Consider the following 26,517-nt stretch of genomic DNA (forward strand, 5'->3'; position numbering starts at 1 on the left):
AAGGTGCCTCTAGCCTCTCTTCACAACAACCAAAAGAATTTGAATTTCTAGTCACATTTTCCAGCTGCAACACTACCATGCAAGGACATGCTCAAAGTCAAGTGGGACCACACCAAAAGGACAAAGGAGTTGGCTTGAAGGGACTTCTGGCCAAAACTGGGAACAATCTGAACATCAAAAATATGACAACAGTAATGGATTATATATAATTCACTGAATATAAAAGAGAATTCATTGAAACGTCAGAAGAATAAAAAGAATAGCATTTCTTTACAGAAAAATGCAGGGTAATAAATACAAAAATGAATTTAAAGAATCCATCATTTTGCAATCCCCAGCACGTAATAATAAGGCAAAGACCATGAATGGATTCTAAAACGCTTGTGAACGTTTTTTAGAAACCAGATAATCACAAAGCATCACCCCACAGATTACAAAAGGAAAACATATACAGGTCCACCACTGGAGAGATCTGGCAGTCACCACCTTAACCAAATGATCAAGCTTAGCATCAACCATGGGTCACCCCGACATTGTGCCTCCCGAGGTCATGCAATAAGTACATATTATTTTCGCTGGGCTCTTGTCAAAAATGTTTAAGATTCATTCCTCAGGAATCTACTCATGAGGAAATAATTGTGGGACACTATGCAAGACAAATGGCCTCTTCAATATGAATGTCATGAAAAAAAGAAAAGTAGGGGATCTGTTGTAAAATAAGACTTAAGAGAAATAATAATCAAATGTAATACGTGAACCTTCATTTGATCCTAGATCAAACATCAAGTTAAAAGTTCTAAGATTTTAGAAATTGGGAGAAACGAAGTATCAACTATTTGTAAGATTAGGAAACTGTTAGTGTGATGAAGTCATTGTAGTTATACAGGTGAACGTCCTTATTAGGAGATGCATACATGATTTAGGGGTAAAAGGTCACAATGTCTGTGACTAGCTTTCAAGTGCTTCACATAAAATCAATATGTATTTAGAGAGGAAGAGAACTGGAGCAAAACGTTTGCAATCGCTGAATCCAGTTAAAGGGTCTGTGGATGTCATCAAACCTTTCTTTCAACTTTTCTATGGGTTGGACTTTATTTTTATATATAAAATAGAAGAAATAACAGAGATCCACTGGTCATAATTTAAATTGAATTAGCATCCTCAGGTTAGGGCTCAGGAATCTTATTTTTCAAAAGCTCATTCGGGTGATTCAGACACACGGCCAGAGAAGATAACCACTGGTCCAAGTCTTGTTTCTGCTACTTCCTCTGTGCTGAGAAAAAAGTGAGGGGAAGAAATGCTAATTAGCTCATATAGAATTAGCTCAGCTGGCGGCCCAAGAGCAATTTCCCTGATAGTTCCACAAGCCAAGGCAATTATCTCAGACACAGTATGAATGGCCTCTGAAGGTCTTAAGATTGGATTTCCTGTTGAGGAAGGAAGGTACTAGTCCTCCGTTACGGGGCCTTGGCTGCTGTAAGAAACCTCCAGCAGCACAAGCTTCAGGGCACTGAAAGAGCTAGAAGGACAGGAACAGGGAGCAAGCCTAGGAACTGTTCAGGGGCAATCTACCAGCTGAAGAATCCAGTGTTTCACCAGGAATTCAACTTACCACTGAGCACAAAGGTTTCACCTGGGAGTGTATAAGGGGTGCAAATAATTTATTAACATTTAGTGACTGTCTCTTACATACCTGAGTCAGAAGTCATTACTAACACCCTTGGCTCTGCCACACATGGGCATATGCCCCCAACAAAGCGATATGTTCAATGTCTATTCTAAAAACGCTGGTGTAAGTTTAACCCCAAACCAGACTGATTATGGGACAATTTAAACAACTGCAAGAAATTTTAAACTAAAGGGCAGAAAAGGTTAGGTTTCTATACAGCTACTGGGAATTGTTTTTATTGAAGAGGAAAAAAACACTTTCACTAGAAAAGCTATTATATCCTTCTACACGATTACACTGCTCGGAAGGGAGATCAAGGTAGGGAGGCATACAAGTTGTAAAGGGTAGAAAATGAATGCAAACTTGGAAGACAGAACTCTTCCCAGGAGCAGGGAGATGCCTGCAGTCAGGTTTCCTGGGTACCTAGTGGGCAGGGAAGATCTGGAAGAGATCCATCTGGGACACAGAGTTAGGGAATATTGCCCACAGCTACCATGATGTTGCCCCGCATCACAACCCCCACTCACTCCTGTGGTAGCGGAAGCCCCCCCCCTTAGTTAATCCACAATCCGGCAGGCAGAACACTCCCCTGAAAAGCTAGTTTGGCTTCCTGAGCAGCCAGCCCTTCGGCAGCAAGGTTTGTCAGGTCTCAAGGATGGCACTGCTGTGGATCACCCTCAGTGCACCGCACAGGGCGATGCTCACCAACACGCCACCAGTCACACCACTGGCAATTCCTATCCCCACAGCTATGGTCACCTTCTTTTTCCACGGTGGGCGCTGAGGCCTGGAATAGTTGTCCAGATTCACTTCCAGGCCCTCATCTACTAACTTCTGATCCTCAGTAAGGGACTGATGGAAATTCAGGTTCACCAAGTCAGGAGGAAGGACCCTCAGCCCGAAATAGAGCCTCTTGACAAGTCTCAAGTTCTTTAACAGCTGCACGTCACACCGGTAGGTCCCAGAGTCATACTCCTGAGCGGACTGAAACTTTATAAAGTGGGAACTGGCTCGGAAGGGTTTGAAGACTTCATCATCAGTTGAGATGATACCCCGAGCAAGTCTCCAGGTGAATCGGAAAGCTTCCTGTCCAACCTCCAGGATGTCTGAACTCAGACAGCTCAGCTTAAATTCCTGCCCTATGAGAACGGTGAAATGGAGCATTCCACAGATCCAGTTGGTCAGACATTCCAAGCGCTGAGACTTACACTTCCTTCTCACTCCATCAGGGCCCACCTCACAGACGGTCTCCTCCTTATAGCCAAGGCCACAGGTGACAGTACAGGTTGTGGCATTGACAATAACTTTCCCCACAGCTTCTTGCAGTTTCTCAGGAATGGCCAGTGTTTTAGGTAAAGTCACCACCAAAGGGAGATAGAAGGCCAAAACCAGGTTCCCAAGGATGAAACTAGTGGCCAAAGTCTTCATGTCTCAGTAGGCATTTCACCACCCTCAGCCAACACCCGACGTGTTCCAGCTAAATCCTCCGCAACGTAATTTAATTCCTTCGACATGAGATAGCCTTCAAAGTCGAAAGATATGATGCATGCATTGTCAATAAAACAATACAACTTAATAAAAGTCCAGTCCTTATTAACAGGTGAGGCCACACGGCAGAAAAAATGTCACAAGGTTGTTGCTTTACTATCACTACTTGTTAACAACCACCTTACCAGTCTTCATTCTTTTCCCATCCTTTTAATGCATTTAAGTCCACCTCTTGGGAAACAAAGATGAAAAGACTTCAGAAGCTGAAGTGAATTTCCAAATTACCTCAATGTATAGTAAGGCTGTACCATTCCTCACCCTTTCCCCTCCCCTCCAAATTGTAGGCTCTGAATTCAAAGGTTTCAAAATACCAGCTAAATCTGCCCAAATAAGAAATCAAATACCAAGTCTAAAAAAAAAAAAGAGAGGATTAACTTGAATTAAGTTATTATTAACTTTAAATGCTCCTAAACCTTGTATAAAAAAGATTAAGAACTCTGGACTGAGAGGCAAGAGATTTACCCTTCCTGAATTTGTTTCCTCCTTTGTAAATTAAGACCTCCTTGCCTATTTCAGGAAGGTCACTTTGAGCATCAAAAGTGATAAACTGTACATGAAAACAGTTTGTAAAGTGTGTAAGGAATTTTAAAAAGAAATGAAAATTCACGAAGGCAAGGGCCAAATGGGCTTTTAGAATCAATGCTTAGCAGCAAGACAGGCGATGTTAAATGCAGCTCCTCTCCCCCTTCTAGGCACTCTTCCTTCCTAAGGGTACCGAAGATATATTCTGGGGGAGAGGATATATAATTCTTCCTGACTCTCAGTCCAGTCCCCCCAATCCCATAGAACGAGAAAGGAGCTCATCATTCACTTGGGTCAAAGTTGCTATGCAACAGCTATGATGTCAAAAAAGATTCTCAGTCACATAACAGGATTAATAAGTAGACACTCAGATTTGGAGATGATTAAAATCAAAGACTTAAATAGACTTTATGAAACATCTTATTCTTTAGGAGACAATAAGTATTCGATGGATTTCAAGGCTATTTAATCTAGGGAGAAAAAGTGCTAATGAAGAGGAATTTATCTGTACTTACACTTTAAGAAAGGTCCTTGGAAGGCAGGAACTTCCCGGCAAGAGTTTTTGTAAGCTCCACAATGTCTCCTAGCACTGAGGCCTCTACAGAGTAGTTATACACTTACTGAGCTAAGGAATTGGAAGAGAGGGCATTCCTACATGATCCTTTTTTCACTAACTTTTTGCTTGAATTGTTTCTTTATATTCTTGTCCAAAGGCAGGTATCTGGACTACCTGGCCACTCCTTAGCCCTTCCAGCTGTTATTTCTACACGGAGAAGATCTAATATCAACAAAGTAAGCTGCATTTTCTGTTGTACAGAGTGAAGTGGCCGGTGACTTTCAGAAGTGATCAGTGTCTACAAACACACACCTACACCTGTTCTTTAATAAACATCAGGTTTTATTTACAAAGCATTAAAGCTTCAGCAAGAAGTACCCAAGGCTAAGTCTCATCTCGTACAAAACTACAGAACATTAGAAAACAAAACACTGGGGGGTGGGCAGGTGACAAAAGGGAAAAAGAATATGCATATATTGTACAAATCGAGAAAATCAAACTGAAATAGACAGAAGGTTTTAGGAGCTGAAACAAATTCCAAAAGCATAAATAAGTATTAGGAGCTGCTGCCAGAGACACTCTGACAGGGCTGAAGTTGACTTTCTCAGTAGCCGGTTTAGGAGGTGGACAGAGCTTGAACATCCCAATGCTCAGGCAGAGGACCCCCAGCTACTCTCCATGTGGAAATAAGGCAGAAACCTCTTGTATCACACAGTTTGCATACTACTGCACTGTACAGTACAAAGAGAAACAAAATGGAAATAATGTCTGCAAAACAAAAACATGTCTAGTGACCCACCTACCAATCTCAACCACTGGTCTAATATGAAATAGGAAATGAAATTCACAAAATGAGCATCTGAGGAAAAAGCAGTGGCATCTAAAAATATAGACATTTTGCCACTGACTCAGGGAGAGCTCTTGCTTCAACTACTGAACGTTTTGGTTCTAAAGATGGAATGGAAGAGGCTCTTGTTGATGTGTTCTACTTTGATTTCTATGCTAAAATCCAAAAGGTAATCACCTCGTTTGGCTACCTATCGGAGCAACCACCAACTGACAGAGATTTCCCAACAAGCACAGTGTTTAACTCTCCTTTGGAAATACTGTGAAAATGATGATCCAGATTAAGCACTTCCAGGCAGCTCAAAGCTCTGCTCAAGAGAGGCTGGAGAGGCCCCTCCCTCCACACCTGGTTTCTTCACTCTGGATTTTCAGAGAATTTCAAACACCTAGTGTACACATCCATCCAATCTGCTACTTTTTATACAAAGAACAGCAAAAGCAAAAATTAAATTTTTTTTTTAAAAAGCTAAGCAACCTTTCACAGAAAGGAAGTGACTGGAAACATGTAGGAAGGAAAAGGGGTGTGGATACAAGGAGGGGAAATGCAATGACTGATGGGAAGGACAGATGTCCACAAGCAATGATAAAAAAAAAAGGTGCTTAGATTTTTTGATTTGAACTGTGTTGTCATTGCTTTGATTTTGGACGGTTTTATTTTAGTCCTTGCATAGATTCCCCCACCCCCAGCAAAAAAGAAGTCTGCTGAGAGACACCTCGGTTTGTTTCTGGCTCTGGAAGCCAGTACAGGTAAAGCAATATAAACTACTGATGATTCTTTGCTGGAGACAAATGAACTAGCTATCTTCAAAAACCATGATTAATGAGAATGAACCAATACTGGAGGGAACCATGCAATGAAAAGGATACAAAGAAAAACCTGACTCTCTTATAGCTCAACTTCTGGAGCAAAATGTTACAGTATGTGAACAAAGAGGGGGCCTTTCTTATCTTTCTTTCCTTTTGGAAAATCTGAAATCTTTCCAGCACTTTCTTTTCTGCCCATCTTTGTAATACAATATGGAAATATAGGAGGTATCTGGTGAGTGGGTAAGTTTAAAAATGGAAGAAAGAATGTGCAACAGACGTTTTTCTAGGATACAGGCAGCAAAATTACAGATAAGAACAAGTCACTCAAGGACGTGCACTGTGGAGGGAAGGAAAGTAGGAGATAGGAAATGACAGGCCGAAATGGTGCTGGGTACAGTAAAGACAGACAAGCAAAACAGGAATCTCTTCTCCAGCAACATAACAAGCATTAAAGTTTAAATGAGTCAAAACTCCTGTTTGATGTCTTCACAAATCCTCATTCCTGAGAGCCTATTTGGACTTATGCTTGAAAGGGAAGGGGACATATATTCTTCTTCCTTAATTCAATTCTTCATTCAAACATAAAATTCACTCCTTCCACCTCCTGGGTGGAAGACAGAGGCCTTTGTTTTAAATTAAAGTCAATCTCAAATGACTGACCACAGTGTCCAGAGGCCACACGATGGCAAAGTAGGGAAGAACAAAGAACTTCAAGGGCCTTCATAACAGTTCTGAGATCGCTCCCCCTGCTAAAGAGATGAGACATAAAAAGATTTCTTTTAGCATCAACTTAGACCAGTTACTTTCAAGAACACAAATACAGATGCTGGATGATGCATTACAAGCACACATGGGCTAAGAACTTCCCCCCTTTAAGTTAAAACCAACTCCCAATTACTCTTTACTGAAGCAACAAATAATCCAAACCCCACCCCCTCCCTCAGTACTTTTCTCAGCACTGCCCCAAAGGGAGAAAAAAAGGCAAAATGATCAGACTTCTACACATTTTCCAAGCTTCTAACCATTCTCCAAGGTGTTAACATACAATGCTTCACATTCCAAAAAGTGCAGTTAAGTAGAGGAAAGGAAATTCTAGGGTACTACTGCCTCTTTCAATCTTTCATATACTAAACTAATTCGCCACTAAATGATTAAAGGTGAGCAACAAACCCTTTTCCAAACACCCTTGTTCCTTAAATGATACTCTCAGCTCCTCAGAATCCCAAATATGGTGAAATGTTAATGAAAACTACTGTTGGCATTTCTATGCGCCAACAACTGATCAATAAATAAAATCCTAAATAGTAAAATCAAATGAACACTTCCCTGATTACTCCATAGAAGCTGTTCAATCTCTGAGGGACATCCTTAAATGGGTTGCTGTGAAATATTAACTAGGAAGTGTAAAAAGAGATCAAGGTGAAGAAAGTCCTCCCAGTGTCATCTGGAATGGGGAAGAACATTCCACTTGAAGGTAAAATAGTTAAAAATAATTGCCCAAGTTGTAAAAAAAAGTACCCATTTATAAACCTTGCTTTTAACCTGATTTTAAATACGTTCAAGCACAGATGAAAACTGGCAATAAAAATAAATTCCAATTTGCCTGAGAAGAGACTGAAATTATGAGATACAAACTCTCCTGGATGCTACATGTTAAAAATCAAATTTAAACTTTATATAGTTCAGTAAGATAAAAAGTATATTTAAGCATCTGTTTTTCAGATCTTTCAACATAAAATATAATAATTAACTTCTTGAATTGGTTTTTTTAAAAATCGTGAGATAAAAGAATCTACTCCACAGGGCTCAGTAACAGGCCTTTAACACTTTAAGGCTAGCTTCTCTGTTTCCACAGGTACCCTGACCAATCTAGTTTAACAGTTTAAAAAAAGACAACATTGACATTTTAAGCCTAACTCATGAGAGGAAAAAGTGGCTTGCATTAATAATGGGCACTCAAGATGACTAATGAGCTACATCATTATACTGATTATCTGAGGTCAGTTAATGTTTTTTCTTTAATCGCTCTCTTTTCTGTGAACAGACCAAAAACAAAGCTTGTTGAGGCATCAGGGAACAAACCAATACCAGAGCAAGCAAGTCTGTGAGCAAGATAAGATACACAGCAACAGCAACAAAGCAGAAGATCTCCAGGCTACTTAAAAATCTGCCCCAAGTATTATTTACCCGCAACATGACAGAAATCTCCAGTAATATAAAATTAAGAAAAATTCAGCTAATGGTAAACAGCTGTTATTGGTACCTCCCCAAAGCAGCCAAGCCAGGGTGGCTTAAGAAAACACTTAATTTTCAAACATTACCTTAGTCAGCTAATAAGACCACACAGAATGAGAATACCCAACTAGCCATCTAAAAATATGATTTTAGCAGGAATTCATATATTAGTCTTTGAGAGACAGATCATTTTTCAAAAAGCGGGGGGGGGAAGCCCCTACCAATCATTTAAAACAATCAGATTCAGCAAAGTGAACAGAACATAGTTCAGAGGCCCAGGGTGGGGGGCCAGCACCAGGAGGGCAGTGGTGCAGCCAAAGGCAGGGAAATCAGCGCGGGGCCTGTCAGCCCCCAGAAGCGGCACCTCTGCTCAGTTTGGCCTCAACAGACCATTCCCTTCATGCCCACCAACCCACAAGGCCTTTAGACCACATATGCGACAGACCACAACTTTGTCACACTTGCTACCGAGGGTGTTTACTGCCAAGGAGCCCTACTTCTAGGGCAATCTTTGAGCGGTCACAGGGCAACCGGGACACTGGTGGCTCTGCTCACATCTCAAGTTTCGATCCTGAGGACTGTCCTCTGCAGAGTATCTAATATATGATACTCTATATGATACTCAGTTTCAGCACTCTCCCCCAGACTCACAGCCTTCATAAAGACCCAAACCACACTGCAGCTAGTGGCTAAAAGCCCTTCTGAGGAAGTGTCAGGACTAAACCACAATGCCTTTTTTGAGGTTTCTTAATGATCCTGCTCCTCAGCACACTCGGGAGTTTGATCTGGCCATTTCAGTTTTGGAGATTTCCATTCAGGAAAAGGCCAAGGAACCAAGGCAAGAGAAGAAGAAGATGGGAAGAAGGAAGTAGAGGTTACACGGGGAAGTATGCGATGCAGATAATCATGAGAAGTTGGTGAAATGTTTGCAGTAATCTAGACAGTTGTTTTGTCTGTGTGGTGTCAGAAAGCGTATCATCACCCTGGCCTTGTTATGTAAAAGTCTCCTCTAGTCCTTTCAAAGGGTGAAGCCGTTAAAATAACTGCCTCCATTTAAGGCTGACCAACTCAAGTCCCTGATAACAATAATGAAGAAAATAAAAATCCAGTCTGAAGCACCCTGCTGTTTCAAGACACAGGTTCTAGCCTTTAACGAGGTCGGTACCTTTTTTAGCCTTGTCAGCTGAGTGAGTGGGAATAAACTTCTAATAGGCCATTGATAATGATATCCAGTCTTGCTAGAAGGAGTTTTGAAATGCTGACATGTACAAACACTATGTATTTCACACACAGATCAAAATTTCAATGCAGTATTTTGAAAACTTCAGGGAATAAAAAGGCCCATTCCTTTACGGCTAAGTATACTTTCTAAGTAAACTTTCTAACATCTCATTTACATGTTTTTGAAGCATAGCTAAAAAATACCACTGCTGTTATACTCTAAGCTGTAAAATGTAACAGTACTTCATGGTACCTTTGACAAAAACCCAATTTGAGAAATGTCAAAAATATTTAGTAACTGTTAGTGATCATATCAGCTATAATTAAAAGTTGAAATCACTGTATTATAGAGAGAAAATTTTAGTTTTTAAAAACTTCAAATGGTTTATTTGCCATACACTTAGTATTAAAAAGCGAATGATTACTTACAGATAGATTCTGAAGATGCTGGGAAAGTATGTCTTAGAGTATTTCAATTAATTCAATATGTTTGCCTACATTTGAAATCACCCTGAAGCATTTCAGCTCTTGGGGCCAGGGAAATCTATTTGAACTTCAAATTGTTTCTTCTATAGTGGCATCTGCTTATGCAAGAAGTGGGTTATGGAAGGATGGTTTTTATTTACATTAGTCAATTACTGACATGCAATCTTTGCTGGCAATGTCCATATAACTCTTCCAGGCTATTTTTAAAAATATACAGACATGGCCCTAAGTGGACTGAATGTGGAGATGGTAACTGATTATCGGTGGAGTACCATAAATATTGTTGCTGGGGAAAAAAATGCTAGTGCTCCAATGGTATGGTGTTGGACTATGAAAGTCTAAATCTAGTGAACTTGAGGGGGAATACTCAAAATGATGACTAATTGAGTCTGTTTCAGCTTCTCTGCAGAAGAGAATTCATGTTCACAATGATTAACTGGCTTAAGGAACTCTGTTTTGCATATCATCACATTTGGATTAACACAATTAAAATTTTAAAGTGGGGAAAAAAAACCCCTAAACACAAACACTGATATTTTGTTAGTCCTGCCTCTGAATCTACTGACCTAGCCACAGAAAACTGAGAGTAATGTATTAACTAAAGCAGTACCTAAATATAAAACAAAACAAAAAGTTTCCAAAGCCCAACAATATTTGAGCAGAAATGAACTTGAGTTTGCTTACTATTTTCCAAACAAAAGACCATTTAGCCTAGATTCACAAGTATTTGACTGGAAATTGAAACTGTTCTCCATCCTCCAATAAAAATCCCTCAATTATATAGAAGTGAGAAAACAGTAAGTTTCAAGAGGCTCAGGTGTTAAGAAGCTACAAAGTTTGTCTTTTTGGTAATCTCCTGTTTGAAAAAACAAAACACCTCATCTTCTTCCTTAACATGATGGTACTACAAACAACTCCATCACTGCTTCTAGACTACTGAAAGAGAGAAAAACACCACCTCTGGGATTTGAACAATTTGAAGAGAGAGAAAAAAGATGCTACAGTTAAGTGGTCAAGGGCTGTATAAAGAAGTTCGTATTTCTGGTTATCTGTTTGGATCTTTCATTTGAGACAAAACAAAAAACCTAGGAGCAAACACAGATTAAAAAAATGAATTAAACCAGGGGTTCTTACCCTTTTTCAGGTCACAGATTCCTACAGGAATCCAGTGAAATGTACAGGCATCTTCCCCAAAAAATTATTCATAAAATATTTTGCATAAGACCAAGGGAATGGAGATCCCCTGAAACCTGGTTATAGACCCAAGGTTAAGAGCCACTGAATTAAGCCAAATCTGGTTTAGCCTGCCCTCAGCAGTAGTTTAAAACTCAGAGAATATCTGCCACTGGGGAAAAGGAGGGAAGGAAGGAAAAAATGCTGCAGTTAAACGGAGTCAGGGGCTGTACAAAGCAAGGCCACGAAGCAAGCCAGACAGTGCTCCCAATGTGTCCTTACCTGTCAAGGGCTGGCTGAGCTCCGCCTGCACTTTACCCTTCGCTGATCCTTCCAGAGGTAAACCTCTGTCCCCTTTGTAGAGTTTCGGTTTAAATGGAGAATCTTTCTCTTTACCTTTTGATCCTTTAGGCCGGCCTGCTTGCTTCTTCTTGGATTTGCCATCCCCCTTCACACCCAGTAGTGGATGGACTTCTGTAAAAGGACAGATAGGCAAAGAAAGAAATCCACACATCACCCCAACTGAGTATGTGCCATGCCACCTATCCATGAGCAAAGAATTCTGCTCTTGCATCTCAGGTCCACTAATACAAGAAGAAAAGTTTGTTTTGTTTATTAATTATAAACTACAGAAGTGTGGCTATTAAATGAGAAATAGTTCCTTGGCCACATGGCCTATGTGATTCATACGAAGCCACAGCAGCTCTAAATGGAAAAGGTAGCTCAAAGACACACTGACACTTTATCACACAAGCCACAACAGGAATGCACATGTGCACACTGGCATGTGAGAGCAGAAAGGGAATGGGCTTTGGTACGCGACAGGCCAGACTCAACCATGTAATTAAAAAGGCTTCTAGAGTCAGACTGTAAAAGTAGGTAGGAAGAATTAAGGTTGTCCAAGTCTGACTAGTACTTTACTACCTAATGAGAATCTTGGGGGAGAGGTAGGGTATTTAAACAAACTGAGCCAGATGTCAGACTTAAAGTATGTCATCTGAGGCAAAGTACTGAGGGCAGAATCTCCCCATTTTAAAAGAGACGTGAAGCAGATGAAATTATTACAAAGTTGTAAAGCACTATAAAAAAGACTCATGGGAAAATTCCTTTAAGGGAAAATCACCCAAACAGGAAATTACCAGATTGTGCTAGAGAGTGGCCTCTGTCAGGCGAGGGAGAGAAAATGTGGCTCTTACCATCATTTGGTACTCCTTGCAGTTCAATATTGGTTGTTTTGGGTTTCTTCTTAGGTGGCTGGGACCCATCTGTTGAAGACTGCCTCTTCTTCTCTGAACTAGCCCCTTCGTCCATCAAGGAGGTTTGGACTGCATCCGGTGGGGGGCCATAAGGATTTTCTTCTGGGTCTTCTACCTCAGGGGCAATGGGTAAATATAATAGAGCCTTTGAATCTTCCAGCTCTTCATCACTATTTGGAACAGGATCAGAAAAGGGATAGGAAAAAAGAGGAGAAAGTTGCTTAAACCGTGAACCCTTCCTCTAGGGCAGAATCATCTAACCATAAGCAACATGTATGGATCTAAAATTTCAAGAAAGCCAAGACAAATAAAAAGAAATCAGACAGGGGCTTCCCTGGTGGTACAGTGGTTAAGAATCCGCCTACCAATGCAGGGGACACAGGTTCGAGCACTGGTCCGGGAAGATCCCACATGCCGCAGAGCAACTAAGCCCGTGCGCCACAACTACTGAGCCTGTGCTCTAAAGCTCGCGAGCCACAACTACTGAAGCCCACGTGCCACAACTACTGAAGCCCATGCACCTAGAGCCCGTGCTCCACAACAAGAGAAGCCACCGCAGTGAGAAGCCCGCGCACCACAACAAAGAGTAGCCCCCGCTCGCTGCCACTAGAGAAAGCCCGCGCGCAGCAACGAAGACCCAACGCAGCCAAAAATAAATAAATAAACTTTTAAAAAAGGAAATCAGACAACACGATTAATAAAATCAGTAGTAAAAATAAACGGCATAAACAAATTATTTCACTTCCTTAAGATTTTTCTATCAAGGGAGAAGGGAAGGGATTTCTTGCGCACCAAAGGAGTTATCTCTGAGGTCAAAGGCAGATGGGCCTGAAGGAAGAGCCGGGGAACTGAGCAGCACAACCAGAGACTGAGGAGGAGGAGCACCCCAGGCCCAGCCTTCAGCGGCAGCTCACCTGCTACAGAAGGCGGCAATAGGGTCCACACTGGTGACATCCACTTCCTCATCCTCTGCAGCATCAGCCCCTGCAGAACAAAAACACAGCAGAGGTGTGAGAAGAAGTAGAAAACTGCTTTTTACATATAGCTTATGGTTTTCATAAACTGAAATCCAGGAGAAACAAAGGAGGAAAACCAAACAGTTTGTTTTACTTAGTCGTTCTGCAAATATTTACTGAATTTCCACCACACGCTAGGCACTGGGAATAGAGCAATGCCCCAGGAAGTTGGGAACGGTTCTTCAGTAAAAATTTTAGAAGTCTAACTGGGGAGACACATACACACAGGTAATTTCAGTTCCAGAATCTGTTCCTGTTACTGTAGCACAGTTAAGTGCTGCAGTAAAGGTTTGTGCAATGTGCCAAGGAGATGGGAAGGAGAAAGAACTTCTGCGGAAGTTTGGGAAGGCTTCGTACAACACAGTCCAATAACACGAATACAATCCAGAATATACTGCAGCCCTGACGGTCTTTCTAAGGCACAGGAGGCATGTAAGTTATCTAATATCACAAAAGTGAGGACCAGCACTTTCAAGCTGGAGAGAACTAATTTCAATCCCAATTCCCCGATTCCTGACATCATCAAGTGGCCCAGCAGTCAATGACCCGTGGCATTAATTACTCAAGCTGACAGTGCCAACTGGGCACATTAAGCATTCATACACACAAACCCCTGCCAGATGCAAAGCCCTGTGTTTAGACAACGATGGGGCTATAAAATGAAATCTTTATTCTCAAGTAACTTCCTATCTAGAAGTTCAGAAGCCAAGAGATAAAAATAACAATGATCACGATCATAATCATAATAGAAGAGAACATCTGAATGCTCATTATGGCCTAGACACTATAGTGAGCCCTTTACATGAATTATCTCATTTATTCCCCACAACCCTAAAAGGCAGGTACTATTGTTATCCTTATTTTACAGAAAAGGAAGTTCAGGTTTAAAGAATAAGTATTCTGCCCAAGGCGGTCTGACTCCAGAGCCCATGCTCTTTACCTTCATCTTACTGACAAAGGAGTGACAATACGCAAACAGCAGCTGAGCACCCAGCGTGTGTGGGTGGCTTTGTTAGGTGCCCCATGCAAATCCTCATTTAATCATCTGCAATTAGTCAGGAAATACAAAGTGAAACGTTAAGAGAGCTGCTTGAGCCCTAGGAACGCCCATGTAAGCCCTGAGTCAATGCCTTACAAATAAATATTCTAAAAACACTGTCAAAACTGTGTAAGCTTAGGAAAAAAAATTAGACTAAGTGCTGAAATGAATTTTCAACACAAATTAAGAATGAGTACTGAGTAAAACAATCATTTTTCCTTTGGGAAATACTACCTGCAATTGAGAAATATTACCTGTCTGTTCAGGCTCACTCTTATCTTCATCTTCAATATCAAACTCTGATTCCCTTTCTTCATATTCTACATTTTCATCCAATTCTTTGAAGTCTGGCGCAAATGCACTCCAATTTTCCTATGCCACAAACAAAACATACTACTTAACTGTGTGAGAAAGCAGCGGTCTGTAACCTAGACATTAATGATATAAATAAAAGGACTGACCATGAACAAGACTCAAAATTCTGAGATCAAATTTGGCAGATAGTAAAAATTAGGTGTCTACAGTTTTATTACCTTAAGGCATTTCCTATCTTAAACATTCCATGGTATTAACTGTAGTTCTTTCATAAATAACGGCCTTCTTTAATCTTTTTAAGATGTAATTCTGAGGTAAAATGTTAAGTTTTCTTCTGAGTACACTGATTACAAATATAATTAAAGGTGTTCAAAATAAAACCAAGATGTAAAACAGAAGCTAACTGAGCTGAAAATAAGAAAAGCACAAGAAAACTCTATCTCAGATGAGCAACAGAAAAACGTACCAGGAAGTACACTAGATTTTCTCCCTGAAAACAGAGCTGGTAAATTGACTTTGGACCAAGACCTTACCATTAAAATAAAGCAAAACTAGATGCACTGAACTATTTAATTAGAAGAATCATATGGAAAAGAAAGTATATAAGGTAATTTTGGGCTTACTATTTGTAAAGTTCTTTGATAAAAGGAAAGGGTATCTAGCTTCAAAGCAGTTAAACCAGAAAAATACTTACTACTTGATTTTGTGCCCAGATAGATACAACTCCACTAGAAATGGATGCTATGATGGGTCGAACAGGATGCCACTAAATTTTAATGAAGCAAAGAAAAATCAATTCTAAGGATGAATCCAAGATTTTCTGTATTACATAAGTAACAACAGCAACCTCTCATCCTACTCACAGCTACATCCAAGAGGAGTTCTCCTCTTGTCCCATGGAGAATCTTCACCAGGTTACCAATACTCTTCTCCCAGATGTACAGGGCATGCTGCCGGGCTGACCCTGCGACTATGTATTCCCCATCCCCAGAGAAACAACATTTCTTCCATGGGGTCCTAAAGGACAAAGAAAGTACCCAAATAGAACCAGAACCTGACCCCAGGCCATGAATTAGCACATATTCTTCTAGGTTGTGATACATACCTATTCACCAAGTCCTGCAGTTTCTGCATGGGTTCAGGCTCTCCATCTCTTCCACAGGTTAAGATTTCTCTGCCATCATAAACTCTAATTATTCGATCTGCTGTGTTAATTAAAAAGCAACTACAGAAAAGATAAAAAAATATCAACACCAGAGGTCAGAATCTGTTCCTGTTAACATTTTCCATGGCTACCAGTTACTTAGAACAGTACCATAAGACAACTAACAAATCAGGGAGAGACTGAGTGAAAATCTAAGTAATAGACTAGACTACTGATATATCTACTTGTCACCTTCCAAGCCAAAATATAGCGTGAAGTGAGAAAACGCTTTACTTCCCTTCCTGTGTAATCCCTGAACCCTAGATGCACAAACTAATCAGCAGTATTTGACTAAAATCCAAAACCTCTAAATTGAAACCAGTTTCCCAAATTCACAAGCTTACAGTTAAATATATATAAATACTTCATTCCTCTGGCCTGTTTAATATATAGTATATTCTTAATGAGTTAATAAACTAAATATATCATTCTGGATTGCCCAATTTTTTACTGTGATAACACTGAGTGTTGGAAACCTGTCTAAAACACAAGTTATTTTACCACCTTCTTACAGACTTCACTGTCTCTTGCTTCAAGAGAATTTGAACATGAATGTCCTCTAAGTATGTATGGTGGTTCCCATACAAAATAGGATGACTGTTACTTCTCTTACTGACAACCTATTTTCTTCTTGTTTCTGTTGATACATAAATCTACTTCTAGCTGGGTAATCAAACTTATCAGAAAAACATCTGAAATTAAAAGGGTAAATAAATAGGTTTTATGTAAGTAAAGTGCATATTCAGTTACTATGTGAATTTGTGATATCAATTCTGATTATAATAAAACAGCTCACTTTTACCCAGTGTTTACCATATGCCAGACATTTTGGTTCTATGCACAGACCACTCAGACATCTTTTCTGTAAAGGAACTGCCTGTTAACCTCCCGATAAGATGTGACTGCTGGCTCAAAGCAGTAAATCTTATAAACTTAAGAACCAGATAGTGACAGTTTCTATAACTATTTTCTAAGTAAACTTAAAAAAAAATAAGTATAATATACACAAAAACTGTGAATCTCAATGTATTTTTGCATTCTACTCACTTTTAAAACTGTCTCTAAAAAGACAGGTCTCACTTACCTGCCCTTCCGAGCAAACTCTATTGACTTAATGGCTGTGGTATTGCTTGTTCCAGTTGTTACTCTGAAGGAAGCAACAAGATCCTGAGAATCTGTTTTTAGGACCAAGATCTAAAGTTTAAAAGAGAAAAATAATAAGTATTCTGATAACTTACAGTAATTAGATTTGACTTCTGTTTCTGAAGCTGGGCAAAGACTGGGTGAAAATATTAATATAAATATCTCTATTCCCATGTATTCAACTTGATCAACTGCTATTGCCTTTTACCTCTTCAATTAAAGGACATTGTCTTAACCTATTGTTAGAAGATAATGTTTAACATTATCCAGAGTCAAAAAGTAGAAGCAACCCAAGTATCCATCAACAGATAAAATGTGACACATACATACAATGGAATATTATTCAAACTTGAAAAGAAAGGAAATTCTGACACATGCTACAACATGAATGAATCTTAAGGACATTATGCTAAGGGAAGTAAGCCCATCACAAAAAAACCAAATACTGGATGAGTCCACTTATACAGGTACTAGAATAGCCAAATTCATAAAGATAGAAAGTAGAATGATGGTTTCTAAGGGGTGAAAGGGAGTAGGAAATAGCAAGTTATTATTTAGTAAGTACAAGGTGAGTGCAAGATGAAAAGAGCTCTGGAGATAAACGATGGTGATGACTGCACGACAATGTGAATGTACTTTACACCACTGAACTGTACACTTAAGAATGGTTAAGACGGTAAATTTCGTTAAGTGCATTTTACCACAATAAAAAAAAAAAAACCTGCCACTCTCTAAAGCAGCCATGAAACTGTACTAGCCCACACGTCCCAGTCAAAAAAAAAAAAAAAAAAAATCAAAGTGCACTGGAACTCAAACTCTAATAAGCTTGAAAAGGACCCTAAAGCTCATCAAATCCAACTTCTTAGTACACAAAACAATACATTAAGCTAGCCTAAATTATACAATATTTGCAGACCAAGATATCAGACATTTTATCAGCAGTACTCCATTGATGATATGATTTTTAAATTTTATAATTTAGTAATGGCCTTTCATTACTAGCATCCAGTAAAGGCCCCCCATCCTTCTCTAGGTCAAATTACCTCTGACTGCTCTAAATCCAAAGAACAGAAATTATTAAGGCATGAGAGAAAAATAGGCTATATTTACCACAGGCAGGAGGCATGCTTAGTCAAGGGGTAAAAGAAATTTCAAAGAAAGAACAAGCAAACATGAAATGAGCCAATGTACAGGATGACTGATGCATATTTCACCAGCTTCTAAGCTTCTACGCTTACCTTGCCTTTTGCATTTCCTGTATAGATATATTCTCCTCGCCTATCAAAAGATGCAACCACGTTCAAATCGGAGTCATCGTCTACGGGCAGAACAACATGTTTGGAATCTGAAAGGGTCAACATGACAGGAGCAGATTTCATGGGACACACGAGAACCTTGTTCCTGTTTAAAAATATGAATAGTACATTGGCTGTTGCTATGATATCAGAAGGCTGACTCTCTGCTCTTTTCTGTAATTCCTATCTACTACCTCATCAACTCTCCCAGCCCAAGCATATTTAAAATAGTGAAAAAGCCTAAACTCTAAATTCCCAATAATAGGGAAATGACTGAGTAAAGTTATGAGATCTTACCTTGACAAGATAAAACGTAATTATTAAAAATAAATATGAAGATGTAGCAAACTGGTAAAATATGTATGAAATAAAGTGAAAGGCAAAATACCAATTAGAACTATGTAAAAATACATATTTGCGTACATCTAATAGACAAATGCTTTGTGAGCTAGTAAGTGCTTTGTGAGTTATGAAGCACTATACAATAAGCTTTATACTTAAAGAGAACTTGCCTAAAAGAAAACCTAGAGAAATGAAAATAGTTATATCTCAGTAATAGAATGATGGGTAACTCTTTTTCTTAAATATAGTTTTCATAATGAACCGTTTCCCCTACTAAAGAAATTCAAATTGGAGGAAAACCCCAGGTAAAGAACAGTTATTATACTTATTTCTACCTTTGCCCATTTCTGAAGTCTTAATTAATATAGGCCAGTTTTTAACTATATACTATAACAGTCTCTTTAAAATCTATTCACTAGATCCAGATAAACTGGAAAGATTATTTTATATAGAAGAGGTTGAAGAGATGTGGGCTTTTGCATCCTAAAACCTTAAACTGAAATTGTCATGGGCCTGGAGATAGAATTAGACCCACCCCAGGAGAGAATAGCACAGATTAAACATACTGATCTCGCGGATGATACTGGACTTTTAAGATGGGTGAAGGGAATCGAAACCTCTGGTCGCAGTCGCCTGAAAGGACATCCCACTGTGACACTATGTTATCAGTGGAAGCACTCACGAGCTTATGACCATCTCGACTCCAGCTGAGAAGGAAAAAGGGTAACTTAGCACACATTCTAAGTATATCATATCATCCTTATAGATAAAAAAGCATGAGTCACACTTATTGCCCTAACTGCATGGGTCACCAACGTTTCTTTTTCTTTATTTTTTAAACATATACTCAAATCCACAACAAGCTTTCCTAACTAAGCAATAAAAAAGAATGTTTTCATGACATCTTCATATCTAGTAATAGAAGCTCTTAACAGTTCAAGATAACAGTACAAGTGGCTCAGTGAAAAAAGGGAGACTCAAACATTTTAGAAAAGTATAAAATCAGCTGGCCCTTAAGTGTTGATTTAACAAAAAGCAGGTTTTCTTCCCCTTGGGGGGAGGGGGAGGAGTAGTTGAGCTTTCTGAAGTTGTCCCAGGAGTAGCACTATCATAGTATAAGTGAACCAGTACAGATAGGTATCTGTTATTTAAAATAATTAAGAAAAGAATTAAGGAAGGAATTAATTCCTCCTGCTAAGTACAGTTAAACATCCTAACATTATATAGAAAACAAACATAAAAAGGTAAAGAGAAGACAGACTGTCTAGGGACTACAGGATATGAGGAACGACACAGCAGTGAGGTCCTTAGATTTTCTTTTTGCCTCCTATATCCTGGACTGGGTGACGGAGATGCCAACAACCCATTAGCATCAACAGGCACACACACAAAAAAGTCTCCAGAAGAGCCAAAGGACTAGGAAAGGACAACCAACAGATGCTAACACACAGATGACACAGGTGTTAGTATTACCCGACAAGGATTGCAATGCAGCCATCATTAAAATGCTTCAACAAGCAATTACAAACATGCTTGAAACAAATGGAAAAAAAAAAGTCTCAGCAAAGAAACAGAAATATAGAGAAAAGAACCAAATGGGAATTTTAGAACTGAAAAATATAAAAACTGAAATAAAAAACTCAAGAGATGGGTTCAGCAGCCAATGGAAAAGAGGAAGACAGAATTAAAAATTCCCAATCTGAATAGGAGAAAAAATGGAATGAAAAAAATTAACAGAGCCTCAGGGACCTGTGGGACTATAATAAAAGATCTAATATCTAATATCCATGGCATCAGAGTCTTGGAAGGAGAGAAGAAAGAGAGTAAGGCTTAAAGGTATTTGAAGAGGGCTTCCCTGGTGGCGCAGTGGTTGAGAGTCCGCCTGCCAATGCAGGGTACACGGGTTCGTGCCCCAGTCCGGGAAGATCCCACATGACGCGGAGCAGCTGGGCCCGTGAGCCATGGCCGCTGAGCCTGCGCGTCTGAAGCCTGTGCTCCGCAAAAGGATAGGCCACAACAGTGAGAGGCCCGCATACCGCAAAAAAAAAAAAAAAAAATGTATTTGAAGAAATAATGGTTGAGAGAGGATATGGGAATATATGTATACATATAGCTGATTCACTTTGTTGTACAGCAGAAACTAACACAACATTGTAAAGCAATTATATGCCAATAAACATGAAAAAAAAATAATGGTTGAAAATTTCCCAAATTTGGCAAAAGATATAAAACACACAGCCTCAAGAAGCTAGGCAAACTTCAAACAGGATGAGCTCAAAGAAATCCACTCCAAGACACAACCTTCTGAAAACTAAAGACAAAGAAAAAAATCTTGAAAGCAGAAAGAGGAATGACACGTTACCTACGGGGAACAATAATTCACACGACAGCAGATTTCACACCAGAAACCGTGAAGGTCCAAAGAAAGTGACAGTTTTTCAAGTGCTGGAAGAAAAGAACTGTCATCCCCAATTCTACATCCAGAGAGACTAACTTTCAAGAACAAAGGGGTAATCAAGGCATTTGTCACCAGCAGATCTACCCTAAAAGAACGGCTCAAGGAAGTTCTCTAAGCAGAAAGGAAACAATAAAAGAAGGAATCTTAGAACATCAGGAAGAAAGAATAATGAAAAAGGTTTTAAAAAATTAAATACTTTTTTCTAGAGTTTTGATGTTTGAAGCCAAAATTATAAGTTATATAGGTATCAATATACATAAAGGAAATGTTTAAGACAATTATACTATAAACAAGGGAGGGTAAAGGGATGTAAAGGGAAGGTTTCTGTACTTCACTTAATCTAGTAAAATGTCAACACCAGTAGACTATGATAGGTTATGTATATACCATGTAATACCTAGCAACCATTAAAAAGCTATACAAAGAAATACACTAAAAAATACTACAGGGGCTTCCCTGGTGGAGCAGTGGTTGAGATCCTGCCTGCCAATGCAGGGGACGTGGGTTCGAGCCCTGGTCTGGGAAGATCCCACATGCCACGGAGCAGCTGGGCCTGTGTGCCACAACTACTGAGCCTGTGCTCTGGAGCCCTCGAGCCACAACTACTGAGCCTGTGTGCTACAACTACTGAAGCCCGTGCACCTAGAGCTCGTGCTCTACAACGAAGAGTAGCCCTCGCTTGCCGCAACTCGAGAAAGCCTGTGAGCAGCAACAAAGACCCAGTGCAGCCAAAAATAAATAAATAAATAAATGAAAGAATAAAAAATACCACAGATAATCAAAATGGAATTCTAAAAATAGTTCAAGTAACCCACAGAAAGGCAAAAAAGAAAACAGAGAAATGAAAAACAGAAGAGACAAACAGGAAAAGAAACCCAAAATCAGTCTTCATTCAAATTTTGCAATGAAGAGGAGTTGCTGCTGAGGAACATAGAGGACGCAACACAGTTCATGGTTAAGAACAGAGGCTCAAGTCAGATTTATGCTCAAGCCTAGACATTACAACCTTCTAGCTGCGTGATCTTGGGCAAGTTATACAGCCTTTCTGAGCTTCAATTTTCTCACTTATAACATGGAAATAATAGTATCTACCTGCAGACTCTCGAGAGACTTAACATTAATACATAAAAAACTCTCAGTGCAATACAGTAAGTGCTCAAAAACCATTAATTATATTAGAGACAAGATAAATGTATTCCCAGACTTGTAACTCACAGCAGAGGAAGGCAGGAGTAAACTGAGGAAGTGAATGTGGAGGGGCTAAGCTCAAGTCTGCATACAAAGGACTCAGGTGCCTGTGTCTCCCACAACCTCTAGAACACTCCCAGTCAATTAGAAGATCCTTCTGGAGAATCTAAAAAAGAAGATGCCTACAGATACTGTAACTTGAGGGTTGATAACAAAAAAGCCAATGGTCCACCCAATTTCAGTAGATGATGGGAGGGTAAAAGGGTGAGATAAAGCTCACATATACTGTAATAAAAAGTCACGGATAAGTTCTTGAAATTAACACACTAAGAAGAAGTAATATGCATAAATACTTTAGAAATATGAAGACAAATATTAAGAGAAACAAACCAAAAGAATGGAAGTACACTGGGAATGGGACATTATTGGAATATTGGGAATGGGAAGAAACAAGGGACAGCTTCTGCTGCTGTTCCCCTAAGCATTTTAGCACAATCTGACTATGAAACAGAATGTTAGCTATATTTCCATTTTTCCTTTAAACCCTCTGCATTTTAATAACTTTTTCTTTCATAGCAGGCTTGTATTTCTGTTATAATAGAGGGAAATCTATTTTTAGAAATTAAATTACAATCAGAGGTGAAACTAAGAGGGGTTGTCCCATTAAAACTAACAATATATTCTTCAATTCCAAATTCCATAAATTCAAGAATTAGGGATTCTCATACGTCCTCACATCTGACAATACTGTTTCTTTCCAAAATACAGACAGGTCTTTACTAAGTCTAATATCTTAGAGTCTTAAACATCATTTCATTCTACCTATGGCCCCCATCCAGTGACTGAATATCTTCTGTAGCATCCCTATGAAGAGACAGCAAGCCGAAGCAGGGCCAGTCCCACTGGTAAGTTCTTTCCTGGGCAGTCCATCCCATCCATAGGCACCTTTGCTTGGGAGCTCATCTCTATTCTAAGGTAACATTTGTTTCCCTATAAATCCCGTTCACTACCTACCAGTCCTGTTTCTTCTCCTTAGGTCAATTTTTCTGTCTTGCACATGTCAGTTCTTTAATAGCTGAAGACAGCTATCATGCCTATCCAAAACTTCTCTTTGGTGAAATTTTCTTAGTCCCTAACATGTTCAAATACTACACAACAATTAAAATAATACATAAAGTTATATACTAAATGAGGATGAATCAAAGAAAAATGCAAAATGCATATAACTACAGATCATAACTCTCATGTATGCTTATATATACCAAAAATTAGGGAACAGCTAAATAATTATGATGCATACATACTAAGCAATACTATATATATCGTATGTACACACACACACACATATATCAACACAGAAAAACATCCACTATATATTAAGTGGAAGAGCAAGCTAAAAAACAAAATGTATAGTATGTCTCCGCTTTTTAAAAAACATACACATGTATATGTGTATGTGTATTTTTATACATGCTGAGGGAGATACAGATATATCTTACAGATGAAAGATATATTCCATATACTCTAATACTACTTACCTTAAAGAGTAGACAAAGAGCTTTCGTTTTTTACTCTATATACTCATATATTGTTTGAATGTTTTAAAGTTCTTAATAATCAAGTTTTGTGATAAAAAGTTTTAAAATGTTGGGGGGAGAGGGGGAAAATCTCTCATTGTTCAAACCCTTTGACCTAGCAGTAACATACTTTTGGAAGTCTACACTAATGAACAAACATAGATCAAACGCCTACTGGGCATCTTCACTAAGATATCCCCACCCATCCAACAAGTACCTGAATGCCTACTACATACCAGGTATAATGCTACAGTAAAATGGCAGACAAGGTTCATGTATCACAGCACCTACCATGTTCCAGGGAAGATACTCATAAAACAACTATTTGCAATAAAATACAACAGGAGACACACAACCGTGATCTCAAATTCACCATTATCACCCTCAAATCTTACATTTAACATCTTCATCCAAGCAGGAAACCTGAGGATCATCTTAACTTCTCTACTTCACTTACACTCCTTATCTAATTAATGCCTAAGACCTCTTACTTCTACTATTTCTCACATCTGTACCATTCAGCTCCATTCCTACTGCACCTATCCTCATCAGCTCTAGCCTAGGCCACTGTAATCCTATCTTCATTCACTGTCCCCTTCAATCTCTTTCCCACATGCTGTTCTAGAGACCTTTCTAAAATAAAAAGCTCATCGCGTCACTTTCCTTCCTAAAGTCTTTTAATGGCTTCACAGTACCTACACGATAAAGCTCAAATTCATAGTGTGGCACACAATGTGCTCCATGAGGACCTGTTTACCTTGGCTGTTGCCATGTCACATCTCTGATACCACAATCCAGCTAATCTGAACTACCTGCAGTTCCCCATTTTACCATGCTTGTTTCAAGCTGATGTGCTTTTGCCTGTACAGCACCTTCTGCTTGGAATACAACTGGCAAACACCTAGTCATCTAACAAGTTTGAGGTCAGAAATTACCTCATCTTTGAAGCCTTTTCTGACCACACTTCTTCTCCAATACAATTGATCATTTCCTCCTTTGCACTTTTGCCTCCACTAAATCGCAAATATAGTTCTTATGTAGGACCTACAAAGCTTTAATACATGTACCTCCCCCTACCAATCAAGAATTTCTCCTTACTTGTTTTTGTGTCCCCCAAACCCTAACCCTAACCCTAATCGTAAATGCCTAAAGCAGTATCTGGTATATAATACATGTTCAATGTTTGCTGAAGAAATGATTATATGAGAGAAAAACTCTATGTGCAAAGACGCTGACTGAACATTATGTAGCAGAGAAACAAAAATGGTTAAGTAAATTATGGTTTATCTATCAGAAGATATTTAGCCATTAAAAAAAAAGTTTTTAAAGGCTACACAAGCAGGAAAATGTCTGGTCAGTGTTAGACAGGAAAAGACCAAAATATAAAATAAAACATAGCACGCTTACAAACTATGGTTTTTATTTAATTTTTAAAATTTATTTTATTTATATTTTTTATTTTTGGCCGTGTTGGGTGTTCGTTGCTGCGCGCAGGCTTTCTCTAGTTTCGCAAGTGGGGGCTACTCTTCATTGCGGTGCGCGGGCTTCTCATTGTGGTGGCTTCTCTTGTTTAGGAGTACGGGCTCTAAGTGCACGGGCTTCAGTAGTTGTGGCACATGGGCTCAGGAGTTCTGGCTCGTGGGCTCTAGAGTGCAGGCTCAGTAATTGTGGCACACGGGCTTAGCTGCTCTGTGGCATGTGGGATCTTCCCGGACCAGGGCTCGAGCCCGTGTCCCCTGCATTGGCAGGTGGATTCTTAACCACCATGCCACCAGGGAAGTCCTATGCTTTTTAAAAATTATACATAGTAACAAATCAAAATATTTACAGTAGTAATATCAGAGTGGTAAGACCATGGGAGATAGTCTTCTATCTTCTACTTTGCTGTATTTTCCATAATTTTCTAAATTATTATTATTTTATAATAAAAATACATGTTTTTTTTTTTTCCCCCGTTACGCGGGCCTCTCACTGCCGCGGCCTCTCCCATTGCGGAGCACAGGCGCCGGACACCCAGGCCCAGAGGCCATGGCCCACGGGCCCAGCCGCTCCGCGGCATGTGGGATTTTCCCGGACCAGGGCACGAACCCGTGTCCCCTGCATCGGCAGGCGGACTCTCAACCACTGTGCCACCAGGGAAGCCCAATACATGTATATTTTTAGTGATAGTTCTAAAATTAGATTGTGATGATCGTTGCACAACTCTGAATATATAAAAAACAATGAAATGTACATTTTAATTGGGTGGATTTTATAGCATGTGAATTATATGTATCTTAATAAAGCTGATAAAAATGTATGTATCTACTTAAATCTTTATTGCAAGAGCACAACAATAAAAAAAATAAATAAAATGCAAAGGAACTGGAAAGAACCTAAGAAATCATACAGGCCAGTTCTCTCATTTTGCATATTAGAGAAACGTTTTGGCCAAAGCCACCAGTTCATTAGTGGCCAAAGCTAGACTGGGATTCAGGCCTCCTCCCAATCCAGTGCTTTATAATACCACTGCTGCTTGTATTTCGACAAAAGGAAATATGTTAGTTTAATAAATCTAGATCTGATTAGGTGTTTTTGGTCCCAAGTTCATTTAAAAGAAGTGCTGCCCCAAAATAAAATTT

At 39.3% G+C, this 26,517-nt stretch overlaps 2 protein-coding genes across 7 annotated transcripts in view; both read right to left on the reverse strand.

The window, feature by feature from the left end:
- Nucleotides 1-258: 258 nt before the first annotated feature.
- Nucleotides 259-4,478, reverse strand: TMEM81 (transmembrane protein 81). The gene has a single exon (XM_060129432.1). It carries the CDS (start codon nt 3,095-3,097, stop codon nt 2,312-2,314), a length of 786 nt encoding a protein of 261 aa, XP_059985415.1. The 5' UTR covers nt 3,098-4,478; the 3' UTR covers nt 259-2,311.
- A 138-nt stretch (nt 4,479-4,616) lies between these two features.
- RBBP5 (RB binding protein 5, histone lysine methyltransferase complex subunit) overlaps nt 4,617-26,517 on the reverse strand; it is a 35,186-nt gene continuing 13,285 nt past the window's right edge. For 3 of the 6 annotated variants that reach the window (XM_060129395.1, XM_060129382.1, XM_060129419.1), the window contains 11 exons: nt 19,240-19,380; nt 18,275-18,437; nt 16,978-17,087; nt 15,795-15,914; nt 15,553-15,706; nt 15,384-15,455; nt 14,629-14,746; nt 13,234-13,303; nt 12,260-12,489; nt 11,346-11,537; nt 4,617-6,697 (listed from right to left, as the gene is read on the reverse strand). In XM_060129395.1, the coding sequence (XP_059985378.1) occupies nt 6,669-6,697; nt 11,346-11,537; nt 12,260-12,489; nt 13,234-13,303; nt 14,629-14,746; nt 15,384-15,455; nt 15,553-15,706; nt 15,795-15,914; nt 16,978-17,087; nt 18,275-18,437; nt 19,240-19,380 (1,399 nt within the window). In that variant the 3' untranslated portion in view covers nt 4,617-6,668. Of the gene's footprint in view, nt 6,698-11,345; nt 11,538-12,259; nt 12,490-13,233; nt 13,304-14,628; nt 14,747-15,383; nt 15,456-15,552; nt 15,707-15,794; nt 15,915-16,977; nt 17,088-18,274; nt 18,438-19,239; nt 19,381-26,517 lie in introns of those variants that run through there. The other 3 variants (XM_060129387.1, XM_060129403.1, XM_060129412.1) reach the window with 3 other exon arrangements.

This window comes from Lagenorhynchus albirostris, chromosome 2 (assembly GCF_949774975.1).
Source record: "Lagenorhynchus albirostris chromosome 2, mLagAlb1.1, whole genome shotgun sequence".
Classification (NCBI taxonomy): Eukaryota; Metazoa; Chordata; class Mammalia; order Artiodactyla; family Delphinidae; genus Lagenorhynchus; species Lagenorhynchus albirostris.